General features: G+C 37.7%; 2 protein-coding genes across 4 annotated transcripts; one reads left to right on the forward strand and one right to left on the reverse strand.

Moving 5' to 3' along the window:
• Positions 1 to 240: 240 nt before the first annotated feature.
• Positions 241 to 17,922, forward strand: entpd1 (ectonucleoside triphosphate diphosphohydrolase 1). Of its 3 annotated transcripts, none has more exons than XM_024284768.2 (10): positions 241 to 1,151; positions 9,811 to 9,938; positions 10,120 to 10,237; positions 12,125 to 12,275; positions 12,946 to 13,105; positions 14,151 to 14,354; positions 14,472 to 14,729; positions 16,147 to 16,260; positions 16,371 to 16,505; positions 17,376 to 17,922. In XM_024284768.2, the coding sequence occupies exons 1-10, from the start codon at positions 1,115 to 1,117 to the stop codon at positions 17,580 to 17,582; spliced, it is 1,512 nt and encodes a 503-aa protein (XP_024140536.1). In that variant the 5' UTR covers positions 241 to 1,114; the 3' UTR covers positions 17,583 to 17,922. The 3 variants fall into 3 exon arrangements, with proteins under 3 accessions (XP_024140536.1, XP_024140538.1, XP_036073184.1); XM_024284770.2 differs by lacking the exon at positions 241 to 1,151 and adding an exon at positions 5,934 to 9,074; XM_036217291.1 differs by lacking the exon at positions 241 to 1,151 and adding an exon at positions 9,108 to 9,275.
• A 136-nt stretch (positions 17,923 to 18,058) lies between these two features.
• Positions 18,059 to 22,753, reverse strand: LOC112154118 (potassium channel subfamily K member 1). Its single transcript, XM_024284773.2, has 3 exons — positions 22,273 to 22,753; positions 20,763 to 21,167; positions 18,059 to 19,140 (listed from the first exon to the last, which is right to left on the reverse strand). Exons 1-3 carry the CDS (start codon positions 22,625 to 22,627, stop codon positions 18,842 to 18,844), a joined length of 1,059 nt encoding a protein of 352 aa, XP_024140541.1. The 5' UTR covers positions 22,628 to 22,753; the 3' UTR covers positions 18,059 to 18,841.
• Positions 22,754 to 23,922: the final 1,169 nt, after the last annotated feature.

Here is a 23,922-nt window from a genome sequence, read left to right on the forward strand (position 1 = left end):
CAGACGGACGTCACAACAGTAAATCCAGGGATGCTTGCAGGACACCTGTTCTCCTTTCTCACACCTTTTGATGGAGAAACGTCAACTCTCGCTGTTAATGGTGATTTTACGTGAGGTGACACACGGATGGGGCGCTTACTCACTCACGCCGAGCATTAAAGCCTCATCAACAGTCTAGACTATTGTTAACCAGATTGATCACCTCACAAAACACTGGGTGAGCCTGAAGCAAACAGCAAATCCTCCTGCAGTTACAGTATAGAAAATAAGAATGATTTAGCGCCACAGACAGACAGACAAATCACACCCATATATCAACCGTTTCTGCTGACCGTGGGTCCTTTTTAGAACCTGGCATTAAGGGTGAGTTGGGCTTTGTATTGGTTGAATGTTCCCCAGCGTGTGGCTTCTGTTGGGTTCCCAGTGGACACACATCACAAACAACGCGTGTTTTGTTTTGCAGCCTTGTGGAAAGCACACAGGTAGCAGTCACGCAATGACCTCAGGATGTTTTGTTGTCTCTGCATGTAGAATTTCAAGCTAACGGCCTTCAGATAAGAGTGAATTTTAGACATTTCTTCCATTTTTAAGCCACACAGAATACTTTTGAAAACAACCTCTGCGGAACTTTAGACGGAGAACAAGTTAGGCAGACTCCTTCCTTTTTAAAATCCCTTCCAGATTCTGTTCAGCGTGCAGTCAGATTCTGTACTGCTTTCATGTTTGACCTACTTTTACATGACGGAGATGATCACAAAGATGGAGAGGAAACAGGAAATTGATAAAGAAGACAAAAACGGGGTTGGTAAGCTGGAAAGTTAGTGCAGAAAAGGAGAAAATAAATTATTATTTTTTTTATTTTTAATATTGAGAATCCACCAAGCGTCAGAATGACAAGAGTAAAAGAGATCTAAACAAGAAAAAAAAAAAAAAAAAAAGAAGCAGCTCAGGGTGCCTTAAAGGGTAGGCTGTACCAGAGGGAGGAGGGAATCTTTGCTCCTCCTAATAAAGCGAGTGTATTTGAAAGGAGGCGGTGAGAAACGTTAGACTGAGCCGGGAGCTGTGTTACAACAGAGAGGGAGGAAGAGGGGAAACAGAATAGAACGAGCTTTGTATGGCTGCTGAGAAAGGACCCATGTCTGCACAAAGAGGTAGGTGTACTGCTATGACTGGTACACATGTGCTCAGGAGTAGAAAACCTTCCTTTTTTTCTTTTAACCTAGTGTCTCCAGCAGTATATGTAAAGTCTCAGCTGTTCTCCTTTTTCCATCCATGCGAATCAGTGAGGCAGGTGTATCACTGTTCCATGAGGGCATTGAGGAAAGCAGCTTTTATTTTGAAATGGCACCACGTTTTGTTTTGTATTTTCAAAGGTGAACACATGAGGGGATTTTATGCCTTTGGATGAATTCAGATCGCAATGGGTTAGTGAAAGTTGAGCCCTCTGGCTTATTAGGATTTTTTTATGCGGCTGCTTTATAAGTTTATTAGAAAGGAAGATCCCAAACATCCAGTGTTAGCAGGGATTTAGGATTTTATTTAGATTGCATCTCTAATTCTTGTTTAAACACTGTGAGGTTTGCAGATCTTTTCCCGTCAACTCTTTCCTGCTTCTTTATTTTAATCACTGTTTCTCCCTAAGAAGTCTCAAGCTGAACACCTGATGCATGGCAGACTTTCTCATGCTGACATTCTTATGCTGTTTCTGTTAACCTGTTTTGCAGTTTAGATTTGACACTGAAACTCGGCAGTTATTGATCTGTTGAATCAAGTTGATGCACGTTTGCAGTAGTTTCCCACGTTTTTTTTTTCCTGTACGTAGAAAGCTGCTCGTACTCGTAACAGGAATGCTTTACAGTTTATCTCGAGTGAATGGGTTAACCTTTAGGGTCCGATAAAGACATTTTTCTTTTTAAGTTGTTGGCAACACACTCATCCTGATACAGGAAAAAGTACTTCCCTTTTTAACCGGTACAGACAGATGATGCTTCTGCAGTTTCCCTTTTTGTATTTCACAATAGTCCTGGCTAGACTTTTACAGAAGCTGAAAAAAAAACACAATTTTTGATAACTTAAGGTAGTAAATGAGGAATACATGAACTAAACAGCTGCAGGACAAAATCAATAGAGACTAAATGAGGTGTTTCATGGCTTACCATGTTATATAGACAATGCATAGAAAGCAATCCACTTGTTTGACATGTGGGATGTTATTCTCAGTATTACATAATGTTGCACAATGATCCACTGCTTTGAACAGTGGCTTACAATACCTCATCCTCTCAGCTGAGTTTTCATTGCATTGCGTCAATATATTGTGGTGAAAAGTAAAATATAAATAGTGCAAAAGGACTTTCATTCCATAACTACTAATGCTATTTTTTTATGGATTATTTAATATTTCTGAAATTATAACTAGCGTTATAAGAAATAATTGGGCAAAAAAATGCTTTATTCTTCTAATTTTGTCTTCAAATGTAGTAAAAAAAAAAAAAAAATCAGGATGGGCGAGTACCGGCAGTATATTTTCTATGCCCAAGTTATCTATAGATTTCTTTACACTAGACAAGTGTGACACACAGCTTTATCGTGTCCTGCTTCCTCAGATTGTTAGGTTGTCTTGAGTGGACTCTGAAAAGTCTGAGGCAGTTTTTCTTTTTGTGTGTGTGTTTATTCAGAGCAGGATATACGACAAGCGTTACTTTCTGGAGGTTTTATTTAGTACTCCATTTATATCTGTCTTTGACAAGTTGTTGTTTTCACTCATGCAAACTGCTGTCTTCCTGTCGAGAAACACCTCCCAGGAGGCTTCAGAGAGATTCCTGTAACTTAAAGAGATTTTTATTTTCCATTTCGTTGTCCTTCGACTTTATAGGTTTAATTTGCCACAGTAAATGTCTCTAATTTAAAAGACATTTTAATGTAAAACATCAGCACAACTGACATTAAATCGCGGGTCGCCAAACACTCAGCTCAGAAAAACTCTTCTTTTATCAGTTTGCTAAAAAAGAGAAGACTTTTAAACTCCAAACTTTACTTTGCTATGACCAATCTGACATCTTTTCAAAGGTTCTTCCTTTGAACTAAAGAGATAAAAGAGGGTTATTTCAGGGCTGAACAATACAAGAGATCTCAGTTTTCTAGCTTAAGTTTCACCTGTGTTGTAAAGAAGCTGCAAACCTGACATTCTCAGCCACAATTTATTTCAAAATAAAATGAAGTTTAAAGTCATCCGCCCTGAAACAGACCGGCGAGCTGTTCAGGTTGTTCCTCGCCTTCGCCATGTAATAGTTGGGTTGGCTCCAACAACCCGTGACCCCACGGAAGATGGTGAAGATGGATGTATGGGTCTACGTTGACTATACCTATATTTGTTTTACTTTAGGGAATAATAATTAAGTTTTCATTTTTATTTCCTATTTTGATAACAATTTTGATAGTAGGACAAAAATGCATAGTGGCTAATCTTCTCTTCAAAACAGACATTTATTCATAAATAATTCAAAATGTTCAATAAATGTGCAAGTTAAACTTGTTTTAAAAGGTTATCAACTTTAAATATTAGGATCCTAACAGTGGACTGCTTCATCATATGGTATTTAAAACACCTTGTAGAAGTCTAAATGTCAGTTTTGTTTCATAATTCACATTAGTAAAGAAGCAGATAAGAAGAAGACCAACAGCAAGTTTTTATTTTTAATTATAAGTTTCTCAAGAGAGCATTCAAGGAGCTTCAGTTTTATGTAGCACAGGTTTGTTGAACAGCATGTAGAATTACATAACAACCAATTCTTGTCATTTATCAGTTATAATCATCTAACTGTTAACTTCAGTCTCGTGTGGAGCTCTGATACTACCAATGGGCTCCAGATTTTCTTGATTTGCACCATTTTCACACCAGACAACTGATTTCCAAAGAAATGGGATGGCACTAAAAACACAGACTGAAAAAGGGAAGTTAGGAATCATGTGTGTACCACCATACAGCACAGTGTGAATCTGTTGCTATAATAAGGGTCAGCGAAGTTCCTTGTCCTCTTAAAACCGGACATTGTCAGCACTTGGCAGAGAAAGTTCGGACTCTTCTTAGGAGACTGAAACAATATCCTGTTCCCCTTTGTTGTTTGTCTTTTGTAGGACAGTTTTAGTGTCTACCGTTAAAGACATTTTGGAACTAGAACACAGAAAACAAAACTCTGAAAGGCTGCTGTGTGGTCATGAAAATGTTTTATTACTATTTCCATTTACAGTAGGATTCACTGTGATAATGAGAAAATGTAAAGAAGAACAGCCAAATTCAAATATACCAGCGGTATGATAATACTGAAACCAAAGAGCAAAATGTTGGCTTAGGTTGACCTCAAACACTTAATTAAAATGCATAAGTACAGCAAAAATTAAAAATAATGACTCTTTTACTTTTTAACTTCAATTCTCCTTTAGACTATGATCGCATAATCCAAAAAAACACCACACAGCGACATAAATACACATTTTTCAGCAAATTCGGCAGGTATGGCACAGCGGCGTTTGTAATCAGGAGGTGGCAGCTGCATTTTTACACGGCGTACGTTTTTTTTTTTTTTATTTGGAGGTTGCACCAGTGCAGTCCAGTGACAGGAGGGTTGTAGGAAGGCAGTAGCACAATAATTCACTGGTAGAAGGGCCTCCAAAATCATCTAACGATCTGGCGATTTAGACTGCCACCTTCCAGCTGCCTCCCTGCCACTGTGCTGCCGTCCAACTGCCACCATCCGATTGTCAGAAATCGTACGTAGCAGCAGAGGCATTTGACGAGGGCTGTTGACATTTGACCAGACATCAGTCTGGCGATCCTGGACACTGTGGGCACACATGGGGAGACGGTATTGATGCTGCCCAAAACTCATCATTGCAGTTGATACTGAGAAGACTATGAAGAAGAAAATTGTGCTTTCTTGGGAGACTTGTTGTCTAAAAATGTATAAATTTGTAAATTAATTAGGTTGTGTTGTTTGCTCAAAATCGAAGTTGCGAATGACCAGTGGTGCAGAATGGCTGGCGATCCTGCTGCACCGCCCAGCTGTCACTCGATTTTGTAACTACATAATCCCCACCTGACTGATGGACGCCTGACTGCCACCGTCTGCATTCTTGACCACGCCAACGATTTTTCACACAATTGGGCGGTGGCGACTAATCTTGAAGATTCTGCCGAAGCCTCCCCATCACGCGGTGGCAGTTGTTTTTGTGATTGTACTATTAGTCAACTTTTAGTCACCATCAATATGGTGGTATAAAACCCAAAACAACTGTTTTTGTGGTTTGAATACTTTTTTAAATCATTCCAAGAAATGTTACCCAATTTCTAAATAAAGACAGTTGAAGAGAAATGAAAAACTTAATCCTATTCCCGGCAGAAACCAGTTTTTGTGTTAATGTTCAGTCCGCCTTGTACAACTTAAATATTTACTTATGATGGGTACTGACCCGAAACTCTGTTCCACGTTGCTGCTAGTACCAGTATACAGTTGCCGTGCTTAGTGCTGGGATCATTAAATAAAATTATGTATTAATATTCAGGTAAAGTTTTTTAGTGTTCTGGCGCAGTCTTAGGATATATCACAATATGTATCGTTTCGCAATACGTGTATCGCGATACGATACATATCGTGGTATAGACTATATAGTGAGGAGCGCATTGGGTGTCATTTCCCTTTAATGACTTTAATGACCATCATTTTTTGTTATGTTATAGTTTAAACCTTTTATTAAATTAATTTAACTAATATTAGGTTTTATATTTTTTCCTTAAACATAACATTCCTAAAGTTGAATTTTTAATATTTATTTTTATTTTCCTCACCTTCATCTTAACCCCTGAACCCTATTTTTTTCTTTAGGTATAAAAAAAACATGACTGATGTTTTTGTTTTCAGGTTGATGCTAAATTAAGGTAATTTTGGAGCCAAAGAGGTTTGATGCACATTTTTCATCACTAGGTGTCAAGAGGTAAAATTGTTAACAATCTATGACAATAATGTAAAGTTTGAGCCTATTATTATTACATTTCTAATATTCAGGGACATAGACACTTTTCGAACATAGTGACAAGCGTGTTGCTAAACCACTACTTTACAGACCTAGAAGTCATGATGTCGCCCTCTTATGATTATAAAGCCACAAAGTAGCCATCTGATGTGTCACACCTTGACTCATTGCAGTGTGTAAAACCATAACTACACTCCAAACATCCTCCTTCCTCCTGTTATCGCAGCTCGTGAAAAACTTAACAAGACTTTCCTTGGCTGCATGTTTTAGAAAAGTCTTCACTTGCTAATGTAAGGTAAGGTACCGATACCACCAGGATGTGTTCCTCATGTACGGATACACTCTTGCCTCATACCATGCTGTGTGTATCTTGGGTTTAGCCTTCAATTGTGTTCAGCTGTATGAATACCCAGCTTGATGTCGCAAGTTAAATGTCAGACCTGATGTTTGCTGAGGTAATTTGGTCTGGCATTATGTCTTTCTCAAGTATAGGACGCTACAACCTTGCCTTTGTGTATCGTAGTGTTTAGTGATTTGTGCTAACATCTAGTAAATTACCGTCTTGAGACAAAACTTTTCAGTTTTAATGTTGTGTTAAGTGTCTTAAATGTTTAAAGTTTTTGTTTTGGGGGATAAATGATCCAAGTTCTACTCGTCTACACAACACTCACTCCTGCAGCAAAAAAAAGGGGTTGATGTCAGATTTCTTAAATATCTTATAAGGCCTCCTTTAAACTGGGCTCCAGTTGGGACTGGATCACTTGAAAATATTTACACTAAACTCTAAAAGCTGATTAAGCGTTTGCAGATGGTTATACTCTCCACTCAGGCCTCCCGTCCTGTTTTTTTCTCTTTTTTCCACTAGTCATTGTGAGCCTCACCTTCACATATAATCGGAGTTTGCTGAGCGATTGCATATAAAAGCAGTTGGGAAGTGAGTGGGCCAGTTTGCTTTTACAGAAAAGGTTAGTTTTGGGTCAAAACTGGTCATTTTGAAAGAAAACATTTGGGAACTCCAGTGAACACGTGTGCAAAAGCTGAAGGACACATAAACACACATGAGCACACTTGGAAGTGGGATCAAGGAAAGCCTTCCTGTGAGTCTTGTTTTCTATCACAACAAGTGTTTCTGTTTATTCATCTGCCAAAAACATGGAAATCAGCAGAAAACACACTTAATACAAAGTTTTATTTTACATTTTTCATTAAAAATGAAATAAATTATTGTTTAATGTGCTTTAACAGTAAAAAAAAAAAAAAGTACAATAACACATTTAGAGCTCTATAAAAACACACACATCTTGGGTTAGGCTGTAACAAAGTAGGGTTTTGTAACTGCATCCAGACATCACTGACGCTAAAACTGTTTACGGATTTCAGCAGACACATTCCAGATGTTCTCATTCGTTCTCCGTGTGGTAAATAGTTTCGATAGAAACGTTAAAGTCCATGTAAATGAAGTAAACACACTTGGCCGGCACGTCTGCTTTTGTTATTGTGCTTCCTAGAATATGTACTTTCAAGGAAAGCTGCGTTGAGTTTCCACAGCCGCACTGGATTAGGTTGCTAGCTGTGCAGACGGCAGCTCAGTTCCTGTGTCTTCCTGAAAGTTGTGCTCCATGAATTAAAGGAAACAAAATAAAAACATGTGGAGATAAAAGGGAAAACTTTTATTTTTTTGCACCAAGACAGTAAAAATTGTTGCTGTAATTTAAGCTTTAAATTTCAGAAAATTTTCCAAACTACTACTGCTTTAAATGTATTCAAAATACTATTTTAAAATATTTCTAAAAAATATCTCTTAATTTCTTTTACTACCATCACCAAAATATCCAAAACAGTACTTCACAGATGTAAGGCACATTGCATTTGCAAATCAAATAAATCAATATTTTCAAATGCTGCCAAAAGTGCAGCAGATTTCAAAGTTCAACTAGTAAAACTCCATCATAAACACATTCACTAAAATGGCAAATCCGTCTTATGTCAAAAGGTAAGGAGTCAAAAATAACTAAAGAACACAGAGAAGAACGAAAAAAAACATAAAAAAAAAAAAACTCGAACATCAAACTTTTGATAATTAAACTTATGACTCTGCTTAATTCTGATAAAACACAATTATGTCACAAATCCAATATTCAAGCTTCTGCTTTAGTCAGACATTGATTTTTTTCATCTATTCTATAATTTTAAACATGTATATTAGCATAAAAAATTAGTAATTTGTCATATATGGACATTTAAATTTAAAAAGTTGAAAAAGAAATGATTAAGACGTTATATTTTTAGGAGTGTCTACAAAAATGTGCTGTTTTTTTCAGGAAACACACGAGTTTCCAACCAAAATAAAACAGTTTCTCTGAGGAAGGAAGTAAATTAAAGTCATCATTCAAGGATAAGGCAAAAAGGGGAAAAAGTATCAGCACCATGTGTGAAAAGATCCTCACATTTGCAAGCAAGTCATGTTTTAGTCACTCACAAATACACAAAAACATCTGAGCAACGTGTGCACCCATGACAAATATGCAGACACGCAAAGACACAGCCGGATCAGAAAGCCGGGGATTCCAATCCTTCACTGAGATGACATCACAGTCTGTCAGTAAGGAAAAAAACAGCCAAACAAGGGAATCCCCGCTTCTCCTGCTCCTGTGAGTGCAACTGGAAGAACGGGAGGGATAAGTGGAGTAAGTAACTCTCATTAGTTCACAGAGAGTTCCTTTTAAGGGGGTTAACATGCACAAGAGAGCACATGCAAGCACGCTTTAGCTGTGTCTCCATAGAGACCGGCTTTACGGCCCCAGCTTGGAGAGGAAATGCCAAATGGGTGCTTAAGAGGAACTCACACACAGCACACACACGAACTGTGTTCTAACCCCTCTGTCCAGCCACAATGGAAAAAAAAAACAAAAAACAGTCCCCATCTTCCCTCTTTCCCCTTCTCTACTTGTCCTGTTCGCTCACCCCCTTCCTACACTTCCGCTCTTCTCTTCCTCATATGATCCACCTCCTCCCCTATCAGAACAGAGTTCACTGGCGTTGAGGTAAGTGCACTCTTTCACTGTCTGCTAGCCTCTGCAGCTCTCGTGTGCTTTCAGGGTTTGTTTTCCTGCTGTGGATAAAGGTGCTCTCCTGCTCCTCAACCGCTACCACCCCGTTAGGGGACGATGCAGCAGCTGCAGCTCAGTGAATGCTGTCAGCATGTTTGTTAGATACCAATACTCTTCTTTTGTACCTGTGTTTATGTAAGTGTGATATTTTTGTGCAGACTTTTGCGTCACATGTGACTTCAGGGAACCTATTTTCCTCAGCAAGGATGTTATCAACAACACTACCTTTGCGTGTTTGTGTCTCACTGGTGAAAGGTGTGAACCCCATGGGCACTCAGGATGGAAACATCGCATTATTTAACACATTTTTTCAGCTTTTTGGTCAACATTTACAGAAAAAAACTATTTTTTTTTTTTGTTTTTAATTAGCATTGTTGTTGATCTATTGAAACGAAGAGTGGAACAGACTTTCAAGCGTTCATCACCCCTAAAAGAGCCTGGCATAAGTTCAGAGCGTTAATCAGAAACCCATCTGCAGTCCTTAGTTACCAAACAAAACAATTAAGCCCTCCACATGGCCCCAAACACATTTTTATAGCATCATCCACATCTGGATGCAAGACTAAACCTGTTTTTTTTCTCTCCGTGTCTCACTGTCTTCCTCTTTCTAACCCCGGCAACCCCCTGGCTTCTCCTTCCTGTTTGTCTGTCTTTCCGCCCCCACTCCCAGAGATGAAAGAAAAGAACTACTGGCACCGGCCTGTGACCATCATCATCACTGTGATTGGCGTCATAGCGATTGTTACCTTGGTGACAGTTCTAGTTTTACAAAACAGGACGATCACCCAAAAATATAAGGTATGTTTGAATTGATCCTTCACCTATTAGTCTTATGGTGGGCGAAACACTGCTTATAGCTATTATGAATTTATTAAAAAATGCAGTCAATGGATGCTGATACATGTCTTCTGAATTCTAGATTTACCATATGGGGTTGGATCTTACTCACTGATCATAAATTCTCTCTTTTCCACTGCAGTATGGGATCGTGCTGGACGCCGGTTCTTCCCACACGTCGCTTTATATCTATCAGTGGCCAGCAGAGAAGGATAACAACACTGGAAGGGTTGAACAGAAGCATAACTGCCAGGTACCAGGTGAGGTGTGCACCACATGATTGGGTGAGGGGAAATGTTTTTGATGGAAGCGGTCCAAATATGTCAGTACAAAGATGTCAGTAAAGAAAGAACTCCATACTAAACACCATGCTAAATTATTTAATTTAGATCATTTTAACTATTTTTTTTTACTTTTTTCCCCCCAACATTTGAGAATAACAGAAAAAACATTGCAGTTATATATAATTACTTTGGGCCCGTGCATGCCCGGAAGTAAGACTCCTCAATCTCTGAGGCGCCACTGCCCGCTACTTGTCATGACGCTCATTTCATGACGTCATCCTAGAGTATCTGCCTAAGTGTCTGAATATCTCCCACAAAAACAGACAACATCCAAACTTTTGCAACTATGGATGTGCATATTATATATCTGTGGTTGTAGCGATGGCTGGGGGTAGCACCACTAGCATTGCAGAGAAAGTGTGGGGTTTTGTTAGCTTGGGGGGTGGTTCTGGCAGTACAGACTGTTCCTGGAAGGGGCTGTTCTCACTTTGTGACATCAACTCGTGAGGACCCGCTTGTCTTTGTGGGTTGGGCGGGGCTGGTGCCGGTTTTTAGAGGAATGCTCAGAAATGCGGGAACTGATCAAAATACCACTTTTGGGTTGTTTATAGTGAGGGATGAACAGTATAATACACTTAAAAACTTAAAAAATAATAATTTTGCATGGAATAGCCCTTTTATCCTCTTGGGGCAGGCATTGCAGATTTAAATGCTAACTACCTATTACTACCCCACTTGATAATTTTCCCCAAAAATCACGTTTTTCTTTTACTAACACTTAATTTGGCCCTGAGAGGGTTAAAGCACTTTCTTGTCTTTAGCTTTATTCTTCTGTTAGCTTAAGGGCAAATTAGTTGTCCTTTTTAAAATATTTTTATTTATTGTGTGCATTTTTTTCCTGCTTTGTTTTTCAGTTCTTCTTTTTTGATACTGTTTCCTTATATATCTAATACTTGACACGCAGTGACATTTGGTTTACGAACAATAATGAGAACCAAAATCAAGATTTTTTTTTTTTTTTTTAACAAGGATGACACAGAATTCTGATTTTTAAGTTGAACGTAAATAAAACAATGTCCCTTGTCACTTAATGTAACACACATGCAGAAAACATCAATGTCTCCATACTTGGAATGAACAAATAAAACAAAGGAAAATAAAAGTATAAGATGAGCAATATAAATAGTTGCTTCACTGAAAGAAAGATCACAGATGATGATATTCTTTTACATTTTTCTTGAGCTTAAAACATAAAAAAGGGACATTTTATCCAGTGTTGCTTTAGTAGATAGCTTGATGCATGTACAGGAAATAAACAGTTTTTAAAGTATATTTTTAGGTGCATTAAATTACAACGTTTGAGCTACACTCGTCTGACTCAGAATAGTATACATTTGAGTTCAATTGCAGAATTATTAAATGTATCCTCTAAAAAGCTGACGTTCCCTTATGTTAATTTTATATACTAGTGTTTAAGCAAAAAGTTGACATTTTAATTTTAAGATACCTCTTAAAGTGGTCAAGTGCTCAAAGTTTCTATAATTTTAAGCTTTTAAGGATCTCTTTATTTTGTATTATAGTCCTATTTGTTGGTGCAGACTACCATCATCCCTGTCTAAGCTTTATTTAAAGACAGACTTTGTCAACATTTTGATGAAATTGTGGCTTTTTAGAAAGTGCTTTATCCTTTAGGTTTAAAGCTAAAAAACTTACCAAAAGTTAACATCACTATTGACCCAGAGGCATCCAGCTAATTAATCAGTAACAAAAGAATTTTAAAACACCAAGGCTTAAATGAAAGAGGTATAGCCTTTCAAATCGAAGGACTTCACATTTTTGCTTTTTTTGCTCTTTATGTTGCAGGTAAAGGGATCTCAAGCTACACTGCATCACCTTTGAAGGCAGGAGAGTCGCTGATTTCCTGTCTGGAGGAGGCTAAAGAGAATATCCCCTGGAAAATGCATGAAGAGACTCCACTTTATTTAGGAGCTACTGCAGGAATGAGATTACTGAAGTATGCTACACAAACACACATACTTACCCATGTATTCTTTGACAATATTACCTAAAACAATGTTATTGTAACATCTTATGCATTTGGGGATGATTATAAGGATAGACAGCACTTACTGATCCATTGTTGTATGAACACAAATATTGTACCATAAACGACTGATAAGGATGGAGTCTACTATCTACAATAGAGTCAATTTGGTTCTCATTTGCAGATTAGTTCTAAATGGTAATAAAACATTCAAACCTTCAGGGAACTTTAGCAGAAGACCCTGTCTGACACGGACACAAGCCTTTCCACATAAAATCATGTCACTTTTGGACAGCAATGCAATCCTCCATGGATGCAATGTGAAAATAATTGTACAGGCTGAGTAGGGGAGAGCAATATAAGTCGCATCATTTCAGATAGTAAATCCCATGCAATTCACACTGCTATGATCCATCTAAAGCTTGATCCCAGCAGACGTGCTTTCCCTGCAAGAACAAAATGCTGTTGTCTCTAGTCATTTCCACATGCGAACATTATGATTTATGACCTTGTAAAGTTTATTGCCATGGTGCATATGTTACTGTCAAACCCATTTTAGATGATACAGTCTATTTATTATTTATGTGCTGCTGTATTGACATGAATAATGGATGTGGCTGGATCCGCCGTCTGCATGCAGGTTGGAGAACAGCTCAGCATCAGACGAGGTGTTCAAGGCGGTGGACAAAACCCTCCGAAGTTTCCCGTTTTCCTATCAGGGAGCCAGGATACTGAGCGGTCAGGAGGAGGGCGCGTTTGGCTGGGTTACGGTCAACTACCTGGATGATCGCCTCAAACAGGTTTCTATGGGGGGATTTTAAATATGTGCACAAATGTTCAACAAGGCATGCTGGAATTTTCCAGAATTTATTTTCCAGAATATAAGTCGCTGTTTTTTTCGTAGTTTAGCCAGGGGTGCGACTTATACTCTTTTTTAAACATAAATAGGCTCATATATTTGTTATTTTTCCATTTGCAACCGGTTGCTCTTTAGCGAGTGTTTCGCTAACAACCACTAGAGGGTGCTGTATTTTCTTCTGACTGTGCCAGAAGAAGAAGTGTGGTCCAAAACAAACATGGAGGAGAATCTGATTGTTTTCCTCTTAAATTTTGATCTTGCTCTCATTTGCATCAAATCATTATTAGTTTTGTTTTTATTTTTTGCCATGGTAAATATAAAAGTGCGACTTATACTCCAGAGCGATTTATAATCCAGAAAATACGACACTTTGAGGGGATAATACTGTTTTTTTTTTTTGTTTTTTTTTAGCAAGCTAACTTTTGCATAAAAAAGGCATATTGTCACTTATGCTCAAAAAACTATGCAGTACTGTAATAAACAAGATTGATTTTTGACTTAAATTGTAGGGGGTTAGTTTTTTGATTTATAGAAGACAGTAAAATCCACAGCCCCCTCAATGAGCTCAGTGAGTTTGTCAGACCTTTACGCCTCTTCTATCTGCTCACTTTCAGAGGGCTGGTGTCAGTCACATCATGTTCAGCTGAGGCAGTGACATTTGCAAAGCTATAGATATGAGTCAGCAAAGGATCACGTTCATGCTCACGTTTTGCTCTGTGCTTCTTTTTTTCCCCCATTAAACACATTAGAATCTCTTTGTAAACAGAATTTAAGTCAATTTTTTTGTTATTTTTGTCCCCATTTAGACCACTTCGCTTTACAAATCATAAATATTTCACTTTTTCCTCAATAATCTCTGTTTTTTTTACTGATATTTGTGCACTCGTGAAGTTTTGTCACAATGTTCATGCAGTTTATTTTAGCAACTGCTGGCCCTCATGGCCGTTAGCACGCTCATGCTGTTACTGTGTTTGTCTTTACCACAGGGCTTGGAAACCACGGGTGCCCTTGACCTTGGTGGAGCCTCAACTCAAATTAGTTTTGTTTCTGATGATTACAACGGGTCAGAGTCTCCTGACAATGCAGTCAGCTTTCGGCTCTACGGAAATGACTACACCCTGTATACTCACAGTTTCTTGTGTTATGGGAAAGACCAAGTCTTGCGGCTGGCGCTGGCACACCAGGCTAAGGTAAACGTCTTGAATTTATAATGCATTTGTGCTGACATAAACTGTACTAAAATTGATAAATGATAAAATCTGTTTAATTTACAAAGCTTCCTCTCTTAATGTTTCTTTCTCTCCTAGTCAGGTCCAACAGCAATCATGGATCCCTGTTTCCACAAAGGTTACAATGAAACAAAGCACCATACCGTCGTCTATGACAGCCCCTGTGTGTCAGACCGGAAACCCCAAATAGTCTCTGAAACCTTCATTCATTTGGGGGGAGGAAACTTCACACAATGCCAGGAAGTCATCAAAAGCGTCTTCAACTTTACTTCCTGCACATACAGCCGCTGCTCCTTCAACGGGATCTTTCAGCCGCCGCTGCAGGGGCAGTTTGGGGTGAGATGACAAAAAAAAAGTCTTTCACCATCAAGGCACTCGTATTGTTTATCCATACACAGCAGTTCATGAATGCACAAGGTTTTATTAGGTGAAACATTGACAAATTTTGGAGTTAGGAATTGACAAAACATATATTTGAGGCGTGTAGGAACATTCAACACTTTATATTTACTAATACGCTGTTGCTTAGAATTTAAAAACATGATTATTTGTAATAAAGTCATTGTACGGATTTATGTCCTGCCCTTTTATGCCTTCTAGTGGAGCTGTTTATTAAAATAATTGTGTCTTTTATAGTACAAGCACCAAATTTAAACAATAACAGAAAATGTAACAAAAATGACCTTGCTGCTAATAAATGTGGAATCTGTTTTTAAGTAATTGGTCAATGTGCAAATATTCAATATCTTCTAAATGTTCTTGTACTACTCCAGTGAATTCACACACATCTTTTTTGTACTTTTTTGCTATTTTATTTTTTTCTGGTGTACATACCTTTTGATTTTTATACTGTTATTGGAACTTGTTCATCAATTCTTATTTGTTTCCCTTAATTTAAACTCAGATTCCAATATGTTTAAATGTAAGTTTATGCTTACGTGGCAAAAAAACCCAAAAAACTTTGAAATTCGGCATGGATGTATCTTAGAATCCCTTCTTTCAGAAAAGCACAATAGCCATGAAAAAAATCAAAATGTTAAAATATATAAAATAAACAAATAATAGTACTGGATATACTTTACAAATATAAAGACTGCATTTCTGCAGGTCACCATCTCTACAAATAGCCACCGTTTTGGATTTTGCTTGTGGCTAACATGCTTTTCTGGAAGAGGATAGGTACAGTGCATCCACGCCAAATTTGGCATTTATACCACAAAACGCACAATTTGTTTGAAATATTAACTGTTTGTTTTTCATCTCAAAAACTGCTTGGAAAGGCTCTAATATTTTAGCTAAATAATAATAAAAAAGCCTTTGGATTCCAACTGAAGTTCAGTGATTTACCATCTTTTTTTAACATTAAACTGCATTTTTTGAAAATGTAAAGATTTGACACTTTTCTTTACACCACAAACAAAAATATATATGTTATTTTTATGGTAAATCACTTCATTGCCCCTAGAAAAAGTAGTACAGTTCCAGTTTTTTTTTTTTTTTAATTAAGCATACTTGTGTATAAAAATAGCAGGTATTTCACTACTACAGTGTAGGAAGTATAACTGAATACTTCTTTAAACTAAATGGAAACATTTTTAGTTTTAAATAGATAGTATATAAAAAGTAAACTTCTAGCATACTGCTTCACTTTCAGCATAGACTTAGTACACTTGTAGTACACTTATACACACTACTTTATGATTAATACAAATATAAAGTTTTGTCTTCTGACTCGTAATTCTCTCATTTTTAGGCTTTCTCTGCTTACTTCTTTGTGATGAACTTTCTAAACCTGACTGATACATCACTCCCTCTAAAGACTGTGAAGCAAAGATTATCAGACTATTGTGCCACGCCCTGGACTCAGGTTTGTGTATATTTTAAACATTTTTAACACAAAGATGAAAACTTATTTTGCAGCACTTGTCCAGTCCCTGCCTGCCAGTAATCTGCCTCCTCTCTGAACGCCTCACACAGATCCAGAAAGAACACGATATCCCACTGAAATATCTGGCTGAATACTGTTTTTCCGGCACATACATCCTCACTCTGCTAATGGAAGGATACAACTTCACCTCAGAGACCTACTCCAACATAAAATATATCAAAAAGGTGAGTTTCATGTCTATGTCAGCCTGTCTTTTTTGTTTTTTTAATAAAAAAGACACATTTTTCTATAAAAACTTGTGTGTGTAAGTATTTTAGGAGCAACACCTTAAATGTTTCACATTTGAAGAAAGTCATGAAAACCAAAACCCCATAAATATCTATAATATGCAATGAAATAAAGACGTCCTAATCTAATTTTTGTTTAAGACGCTACAGTATTTCCCATCTTTACATATGAAATGATAATACTAGGGTCAGGTAAAAGGTAATGACAGATATAATGAAGCTTAAAATAATAAAAGTGCACCCAAAGCTATTTAACACGATATAAACACTTTCTCACAACAAAGAAATATATAAACTTATGGAAGAATAAATATGAAAAGGATGATAAGAAAATGTGGTTGTATGCATATTGCTTTCGTGATTTGTGTGGCTGTACTTTATTGTGTAACTATTAAACAGCAACCTATAAAATTGTTCTTTTTTAATGCATAGTTTAGTTGAGGATCAGGAATGTAGCATGTACTGAAGAAGAGTGGAAAGCAAAGGAGCAACCACTGTTTTTAGGTTTGGAATTCCTAACAGTTTTTCTGACAGTTCTTGAGAATCCATGGAGTACCTCAGGGTTTGTATCGAGAAAAATCAAAAACTAGTCAGTCTGGAAATATATTTTATGTTTTATCTATATAAAAAAGAGGAATTTGTTTCCCATATATCAATATATGTTCAATATTTAAAAAAAAAGTCAGTAATAAGTTTAATTAAGGTCTAATTACATTTTGTCATTAATAAGCATCCAGGTTACTGCTTTTTTTTTTTTTTTTTTTTTTTGAATAACCTACATTTTCCTTCCCCTGCTGCTTTTTCCAGATTAAAAACAGTGATGCAGGTTGGACCCTGGGCTACATGCTGAATTTGACCAACATGATTCCAGCTGAAGCTCCAGACTCTCCTCCTCTAACGCACACCAGCTACGTCTCCGTAGTAACCGTTATGGCACTGCTGCTCTTCATCATTTTCATCCTCTTCTTGTACCCTATATGGCCCAAATGCACCAAAGACCCAAAGATTATATAAGCAGATGTGTGAAATGATCACTGATTTTGCAAACGTGCACTGTTTGTGTGTAAGTGTGTGTGTGTGTGTGTGTGTAGGAGCGTGTAAATGGGCTACTATCAGTTTTCTTCTAAGGTCAGAGGTCAGCTGAAGCATGTCGACATATTCGGAAGCACTATTCAGAATGAGCGCTTCAAAGAGAATGATTGATTTCAACTTGTGCTTGTCTAAATAGGAATGTATGAACTTAATTAAAAAAAATAAATGGAAAAAAAAGCGTGAATGTGTGCGATATCAGTGTTTTAAAATGCAAATGTGAAAATGTAACCGTTTAAATAAACAACCAAGTTTATACATAAAACTGTTGCAGTTCCTTGAGAAACTGATAAAACCAAACCAAAAATCAAAAATGATTTTCAGTGAGTGAACTAGATTTAACATGTTAAAAATATATAATTCCTAAAACTCCAAAACCACAAAGATGGAAACAATTGCAGAACCTTTGGAAGCCCATTTATAGTCTTTAGATATAAACATTTGTAACATCTGTTTCAGAAATGAAAATAAAGACAGTCAATATTAATGACATAAGTAGACAACAATACAATATCTATACATTAAACAACAAAATATACATAGAATAGTATCAGTAACACTGTCAAAAACAAAGCCTCAACTTGTAACATGAAAATACCTCCCTCTAGTGGTAATGGAGGGAAGTTTCTACATGACATGAACAACTCAGCCCATCATGACCTGAAGAAAACCAAGAAACATGTAACACCTCCCAAAGTTTTTTTTCTTTTTAAATATAAATATATTATCTGCAATAAAAAATGTTTCACTTCATGGGTTAGCACTACTTATTTTCTCCCTCGAATGCAAATTTCTGATGCAAATACCGCTATAGATATGTGCAAAGAGATAAGTTCAAGCTGTTTCAGCTCCAAGACTGGGTCAGGAAATGGAAACTTCCCTCCGTTTTTGAGGGCCCGGCCCTTCCTTTCTGTCAGATCCATATCTGCAGAGCGGCAGGGAAAACAATGCCACTCAGATCATTTGTGGGTGGTTCCTGCTTTCACACCGCATGTCTGTGTTGCTGTTGGCAGAGAGCAATCGCTTTTTAAACAATTCAATTCTTCCCCTTAAGTACACGGTCTTAACATTTAGAGACGTGGTGCATCCTGAGCAACAAAGCCTGACGGAGAAGTTCATAAATCAATTCCTTTAAAATAAAAGGTACTAGAGACTCCCCCTATAGGCTGAGCTGATGTCAGCTCTCAGTTCACAGCTGATGCTGAAGGTGGGATGTAAGGGATTGAGGTGCCGTTGTGACGCATAGTTTCCGCCTGTTCGGACACGGACGTGATGACCGTTTGTGGATCCGACGGTGACATGTGATCCGCAGTCTCTGCCAGCTGCTCGCTCATGTGATCGCGGTCAATGATGTTGGTGGTCTCAGAGTCCAGGTCTCGGACATTTTCCCGGTAAAACTTCTGCCTGAAGCGTCTCAGCTGAGGAAGCTCGCAGAACGTCTCCATCACCACCAGGACGCACACCAGGCCCAGCAGCAAGTAGACTGAAAGCACAGAGAATAATCAAAGATTATAATCAAAGATTATTCTCTTCATTTTCAAAAAGGAAGTGAGGTAATTACATAAAGGAGACAGGGATGGAGAAATAAACATGTCATGCTCCAGGGCCTCCAGTGCTGGGGAGGATGAAGACATCCACAAAGGATCACACTTGGACCTCAGATGCTAAGTTCACTAACATTATAAACGTCACATTTTGTTGCTTCACATTGAATGCAGCCAATAAAAGCATCATTAAAATAAATTCACAAACATCTTCTGACATTTTATCATTTGATTTGCAAAGTGTAATTTTTCTTCTTGGGTATTAGGAACCAATTAAAACTCCACAATCAATTACTAATACTCTTTCAATAGTCCATTTCTAAAGAAAAGCACATGACCAAAACAATGGACATTCAATGGATATTTTATGTATTCATCTTCTTAGTGTAGCATTTCCATAGTTTTTACATGTCCATATGTTTGTAAAAACAAGTGCTGAGTTCTTAATGTATTTTTATTTATTATTTATTTTGATAGCTTTTTCTACTTTTTGTCTTACTGTTATTTATCTCATTGGTGAAAGCACTTTGAGATGCTCAAAAGCAGGAAAACTGCTAAATAAATAAAGTTGAATTTAGAATTTGGTTTCTTAACATACATGTACAGCCTTTAATGCGTTATTCAATCCTATTTGCATCGTAAAACAACCATTTTTTTAAAGATATTGTGTGTATTTTTGCTTTTTGGCCTAAGATGTAGTTTATAATAGGTGATAAATGAATGGATGGGAAAAAGAAATGCTGTAATCTGTGTGACAACATTGCTTCATGCTAAGCCAGGGATGGGCAAACTATCAAAGGGTTCTAAAAGGGGCGGACCAGGAGCAGATTCGTGGCTTTTTTTGAAAATTCACCTTGTAAAAGAAAGAATAAATGACAGAAAATTACTGTAAAACGCTACATTTTGGATTTTTTATTTCAAAATTTTAGTTTTTAATTCTCATTTTAGAGCAATTTTCACTAATAGGTTGATGTTCCTCAGTGGTAAACTTAACTTTAGAGAAATGCTGCGTTCATGTGGTGTTGGAATGATCGGAAAAGTGACTGTCCAACTTGGAAATCACAAATGAATATCGGGAAAAACAACAAATCTTCAAACATTACATGAAGGCAAATTTGTAGTGCACCATCTATGGGAGAACACCTGAACTACACCGAAAATAAAACATGACCTAATATCAGAAATTAAAATTGTCTATTCCAGTTTGGAAGGTCAGATTAAATAGTTTAGCATAGAGCTGTAGTTTGCCCAGCCCTTTGCTAAGATGTTTAATTCTCTAGTAATAATTGTGTATTTGCTGGTGTGTCTATTAGGCAATGTGTACTGTGTTTAGTCAGAAAATTAGCACTTAATTGCTGTTGGGCAATGATGTTGCCTCAGATGAACTTATCTATGCAAGAATGACTGGAAAAAACAGCATAGAATTAGAGCTACTAGAAAACCTTTGTTTGATAGAATTTTACTCTTCTGGAAGAGTCTGGAAGCTGAAGTGGAGACATTCTCAGATAAAATAATGACCTGTCATTGGAATTGATTGACTTGACTGGCTGTCTGCTCTTACCTGTGATGGCCAGCCGGTACAGTTGTGGGTGGGGACTGGCCCCTTTGCTGTGCGTTTCCCCCGGAACGTAATCCCCCAGGCCGATAGTCGTCAGCGAGATGAAACAAAAATAAAGCGACTCGAGGAAGTTCCAGTTTTTCTCCAGGTGGAGAAAAATCCACGAAGGGATGATGAGGAAAATGACCGCCATGATGATTGCCAAAGCGGTGGCGTGGAGGAGAGCCAGCCTGGGCTTTGACATGGCCCACCGCCGATGGAAGTAGGAGACGGGGCGTCGACTCAGGAGCATGACAAGTCTCTCCACACAGGTGGAGAGGAAGAAGAGCGTGACGGGAATCCCTAAGAGCGAGTAGAAGATGCAGAAACCCTTCCCTTCATCGGAGAGAGGAACAGTGTGGCCATAACCTGGAAACACAACGGAACAAACTCAGAGTTAGTAAAAAGGGAGGGTTTATTTATACAAATACTTGGACTCTAACCCTGTCCAGAAAAAAGGTCTGATTCAGAGTTTCACACAAACCTGAACTGAATAGAGGTAATACATAAGTGGGGGAAAAGACGATTTTAAAGTCTCACTCTAATCATCTTTTGATTTGTTTTAAAAGACTTTGCAGTGATGTTTTAAGTGATGTAAAAAACAGGATTTCCATCAGAGTGACTTAAATACTGAACTATAGAAACCATAAAGATGGACTTTTTGAACCATCTGTGGATTCATATCTTATTGTAAGTGTACATTTCTGCTCATTTATAAACTAAAGATACAAGTAGAAGAGGGCAGTTGGTGCTTGATTTTAAAAGGTTTCATTCAAAGATCATGCATTTCTTTCTTTGTAATTTCTGTCTTTTCAGACACAATAAATAAAAGAAAAAAAAAACTAAAGAAATTAAAATCTCTCCCAGATCTAAAACAGTTTACTTGTAAAGTAAAACAATGGCTTCAGTCCAATCCAAACAATAGAGCCAGTGTTTTGCTGTGATTGTTCTGGATTATATGTATTTAGTGTTGGTGTTTGTGTCCCTGTTGTTTGTTGCTTTATTGTTTTTTCACAGGGGCCCGGTCTTGCATTTGAAATTGTAACTATGTTTTTTTTTTTGGTCCAGTCATTTTTAATTTAATAAATAAATTAATAAAACTGAAACTAGATTAGAAGACATTTTTTCTTTAAAAAAGAAAAAATATATGATTTAAAAAAAGGGGGGAAAAATCCAGACTCTGCAAAAATTGTCCTAAATTAGCTTGAGCCAGAGGGCAAAAGGTGAAAGTTTTTAAATAATGCCATTAGCACTTTTTAAAATGAATTTAAATTTAGTTTTCTCTGACAAAAATGTGAATCCTAGCTTTGGTCAAATATTATTTTCATATTTTCAAAATAAATATTTTTATTGACCCCAAACCTAGTCATATGTCTAGATTAGATATTTATCTGTAATTTCATGTAGTTCTAAGCAACTTTCCCCTCATAACTAAGTTGCTATGAACACATGAACCTCATCGTGTGAAGCTCACCTGTGGTGGTCAGGACGGTGCTGGCGAAAAACAAGGAAGACACAAAGCCCCAGTTGTGGTCGGTGTCGTTTCCAAGGACGGACACTCCATAATTACTGGCTTCCAGCGCGCGAGCCAGGAGTTTGTCCAGGTGCGCGTCGGACACGCAGGTGTGGTTATTGAGGAAGTCCCGGCGGATGGCCTTCAGCTCCTCTCGAAGCTCTTTTTCGTAGGGCAGCTCGACGGCAGAGAAGATCCCGGCGCCGATCAGCAGGTAGAGGATGTACGCCACGACCAGCAGCACGAAGTTGATGGTGGACTGGTGCCGGTGGATCCAGAGCGCGCACCAGCTCTCCACCGAGCGCCACATATTCATGGAGAAGTCAAGTTACTGCGCTCGGACAGCGTCATTTAAGAAAGTTACTTCTTTGTGTTGTCTTCCTCATTCCTCACGTCTCATTGGAAGCGCGTCATGACGTCAGCGACTTACCTTACCAGGTAGGGCGTGCGTGTTCAGGCGGATAAGTTGCTTTGGTGTGTGTTGCAATGCGCAAGTAGGCCGGTCAGACAGGTTAAACAGGTGTTGAGTTTCCAGTTGAAAGCATCAAACGAAAAGCTAAAGTTGATTAAAAAATACTCAACTTTTGAAACCATTTCTTCCAAAAATAAGAAGAAATTAATTATATAAATATGTGTTTTATAAAAGAACTCTTTCCCAGCTACCTCATAAAACTTTTTTTTTTGATAACTTTCTATTATTTTCTCTACAGCTTCAGCTTTATTGTTGGATCCTAATCTTTGTCAGAATGCATAACTTCAACTTCTTTCTGCCTTCAAGGCACAAAGAATCCTGAACAGTCAGTGAAACCAGTTTTGTGTTTCAAGTTTCTCCTGCATGTTATTCAAGAAAATACTTAGTTTAAAAACTAAGACATAACGTACTACTCCATGAACCAATTAAATATGCTATTTAGTCTGTAGTTGTTAGTAGATGTTTAAAACGTTTTATGTTTTGTAACCCATACATATCACATTTTTAGATGCATTTTTATGATTATTATCAACTTTGTTACCCAACTCTTCCTCTATTACCATCTTTCATCTGGTCCCTTTTGGGGTTACTAATATAAAATATCACTAATATCCTCCTCATTCACACTAACCACTCTGGTGTCCTCCCTAACCACATCCATGAGCCTCCACTTTTGTTTTCCTCCAGGCGAGGATGTCTTCAACCTTCAACACTAAAAGAGCCATTCAGGCTTATTTCTGTCTCATCAAAACCCAGTAGAAACTGCACGAGTGTACAGAACTTTTTATGATTCTGTGATGGCCTCTGCTCTACTGTGAGCTGTTATCTGGTCGAGAGCGAGCAGCACAAACCAGGACAAGGATAAAAACTGAATATGTTTATTCAGAATTCTGAATATATTTTTCTTTAAGCTGCCATGATGATTGAATTTCATATAAGTTAAGATCATTTCAATTCAGTCTTATTTCACCCTTTAAAAAATACTACTCCATCCACCCATCCATTTTCTAAACCCGTTACATCCCCTTCAGGGTCACAGGGTAGCTGGAGCTTATCCTGTTGGGTGAACGCGGGGTATACCCAGGACAGGACGCCAGTGGACTGCACTGGATCATCCAGCTGCAGCAAGTGTACTGCAA

This window comes from Oryzias melastigma, linkage group LG19 (assembly GCF_002922805.2).
Source record: "Oryzias melastigma strain HK-1 linkage group LG19, ASM292280v2, whole genome shotgun sequence".
Classification (NCBI taxonomy): Eukaryota; Metazoa; Chordata; class Actinopteri; order Beloniformes; family Adrianichthyidae; genus Oryzias; species Oryzias melastigma.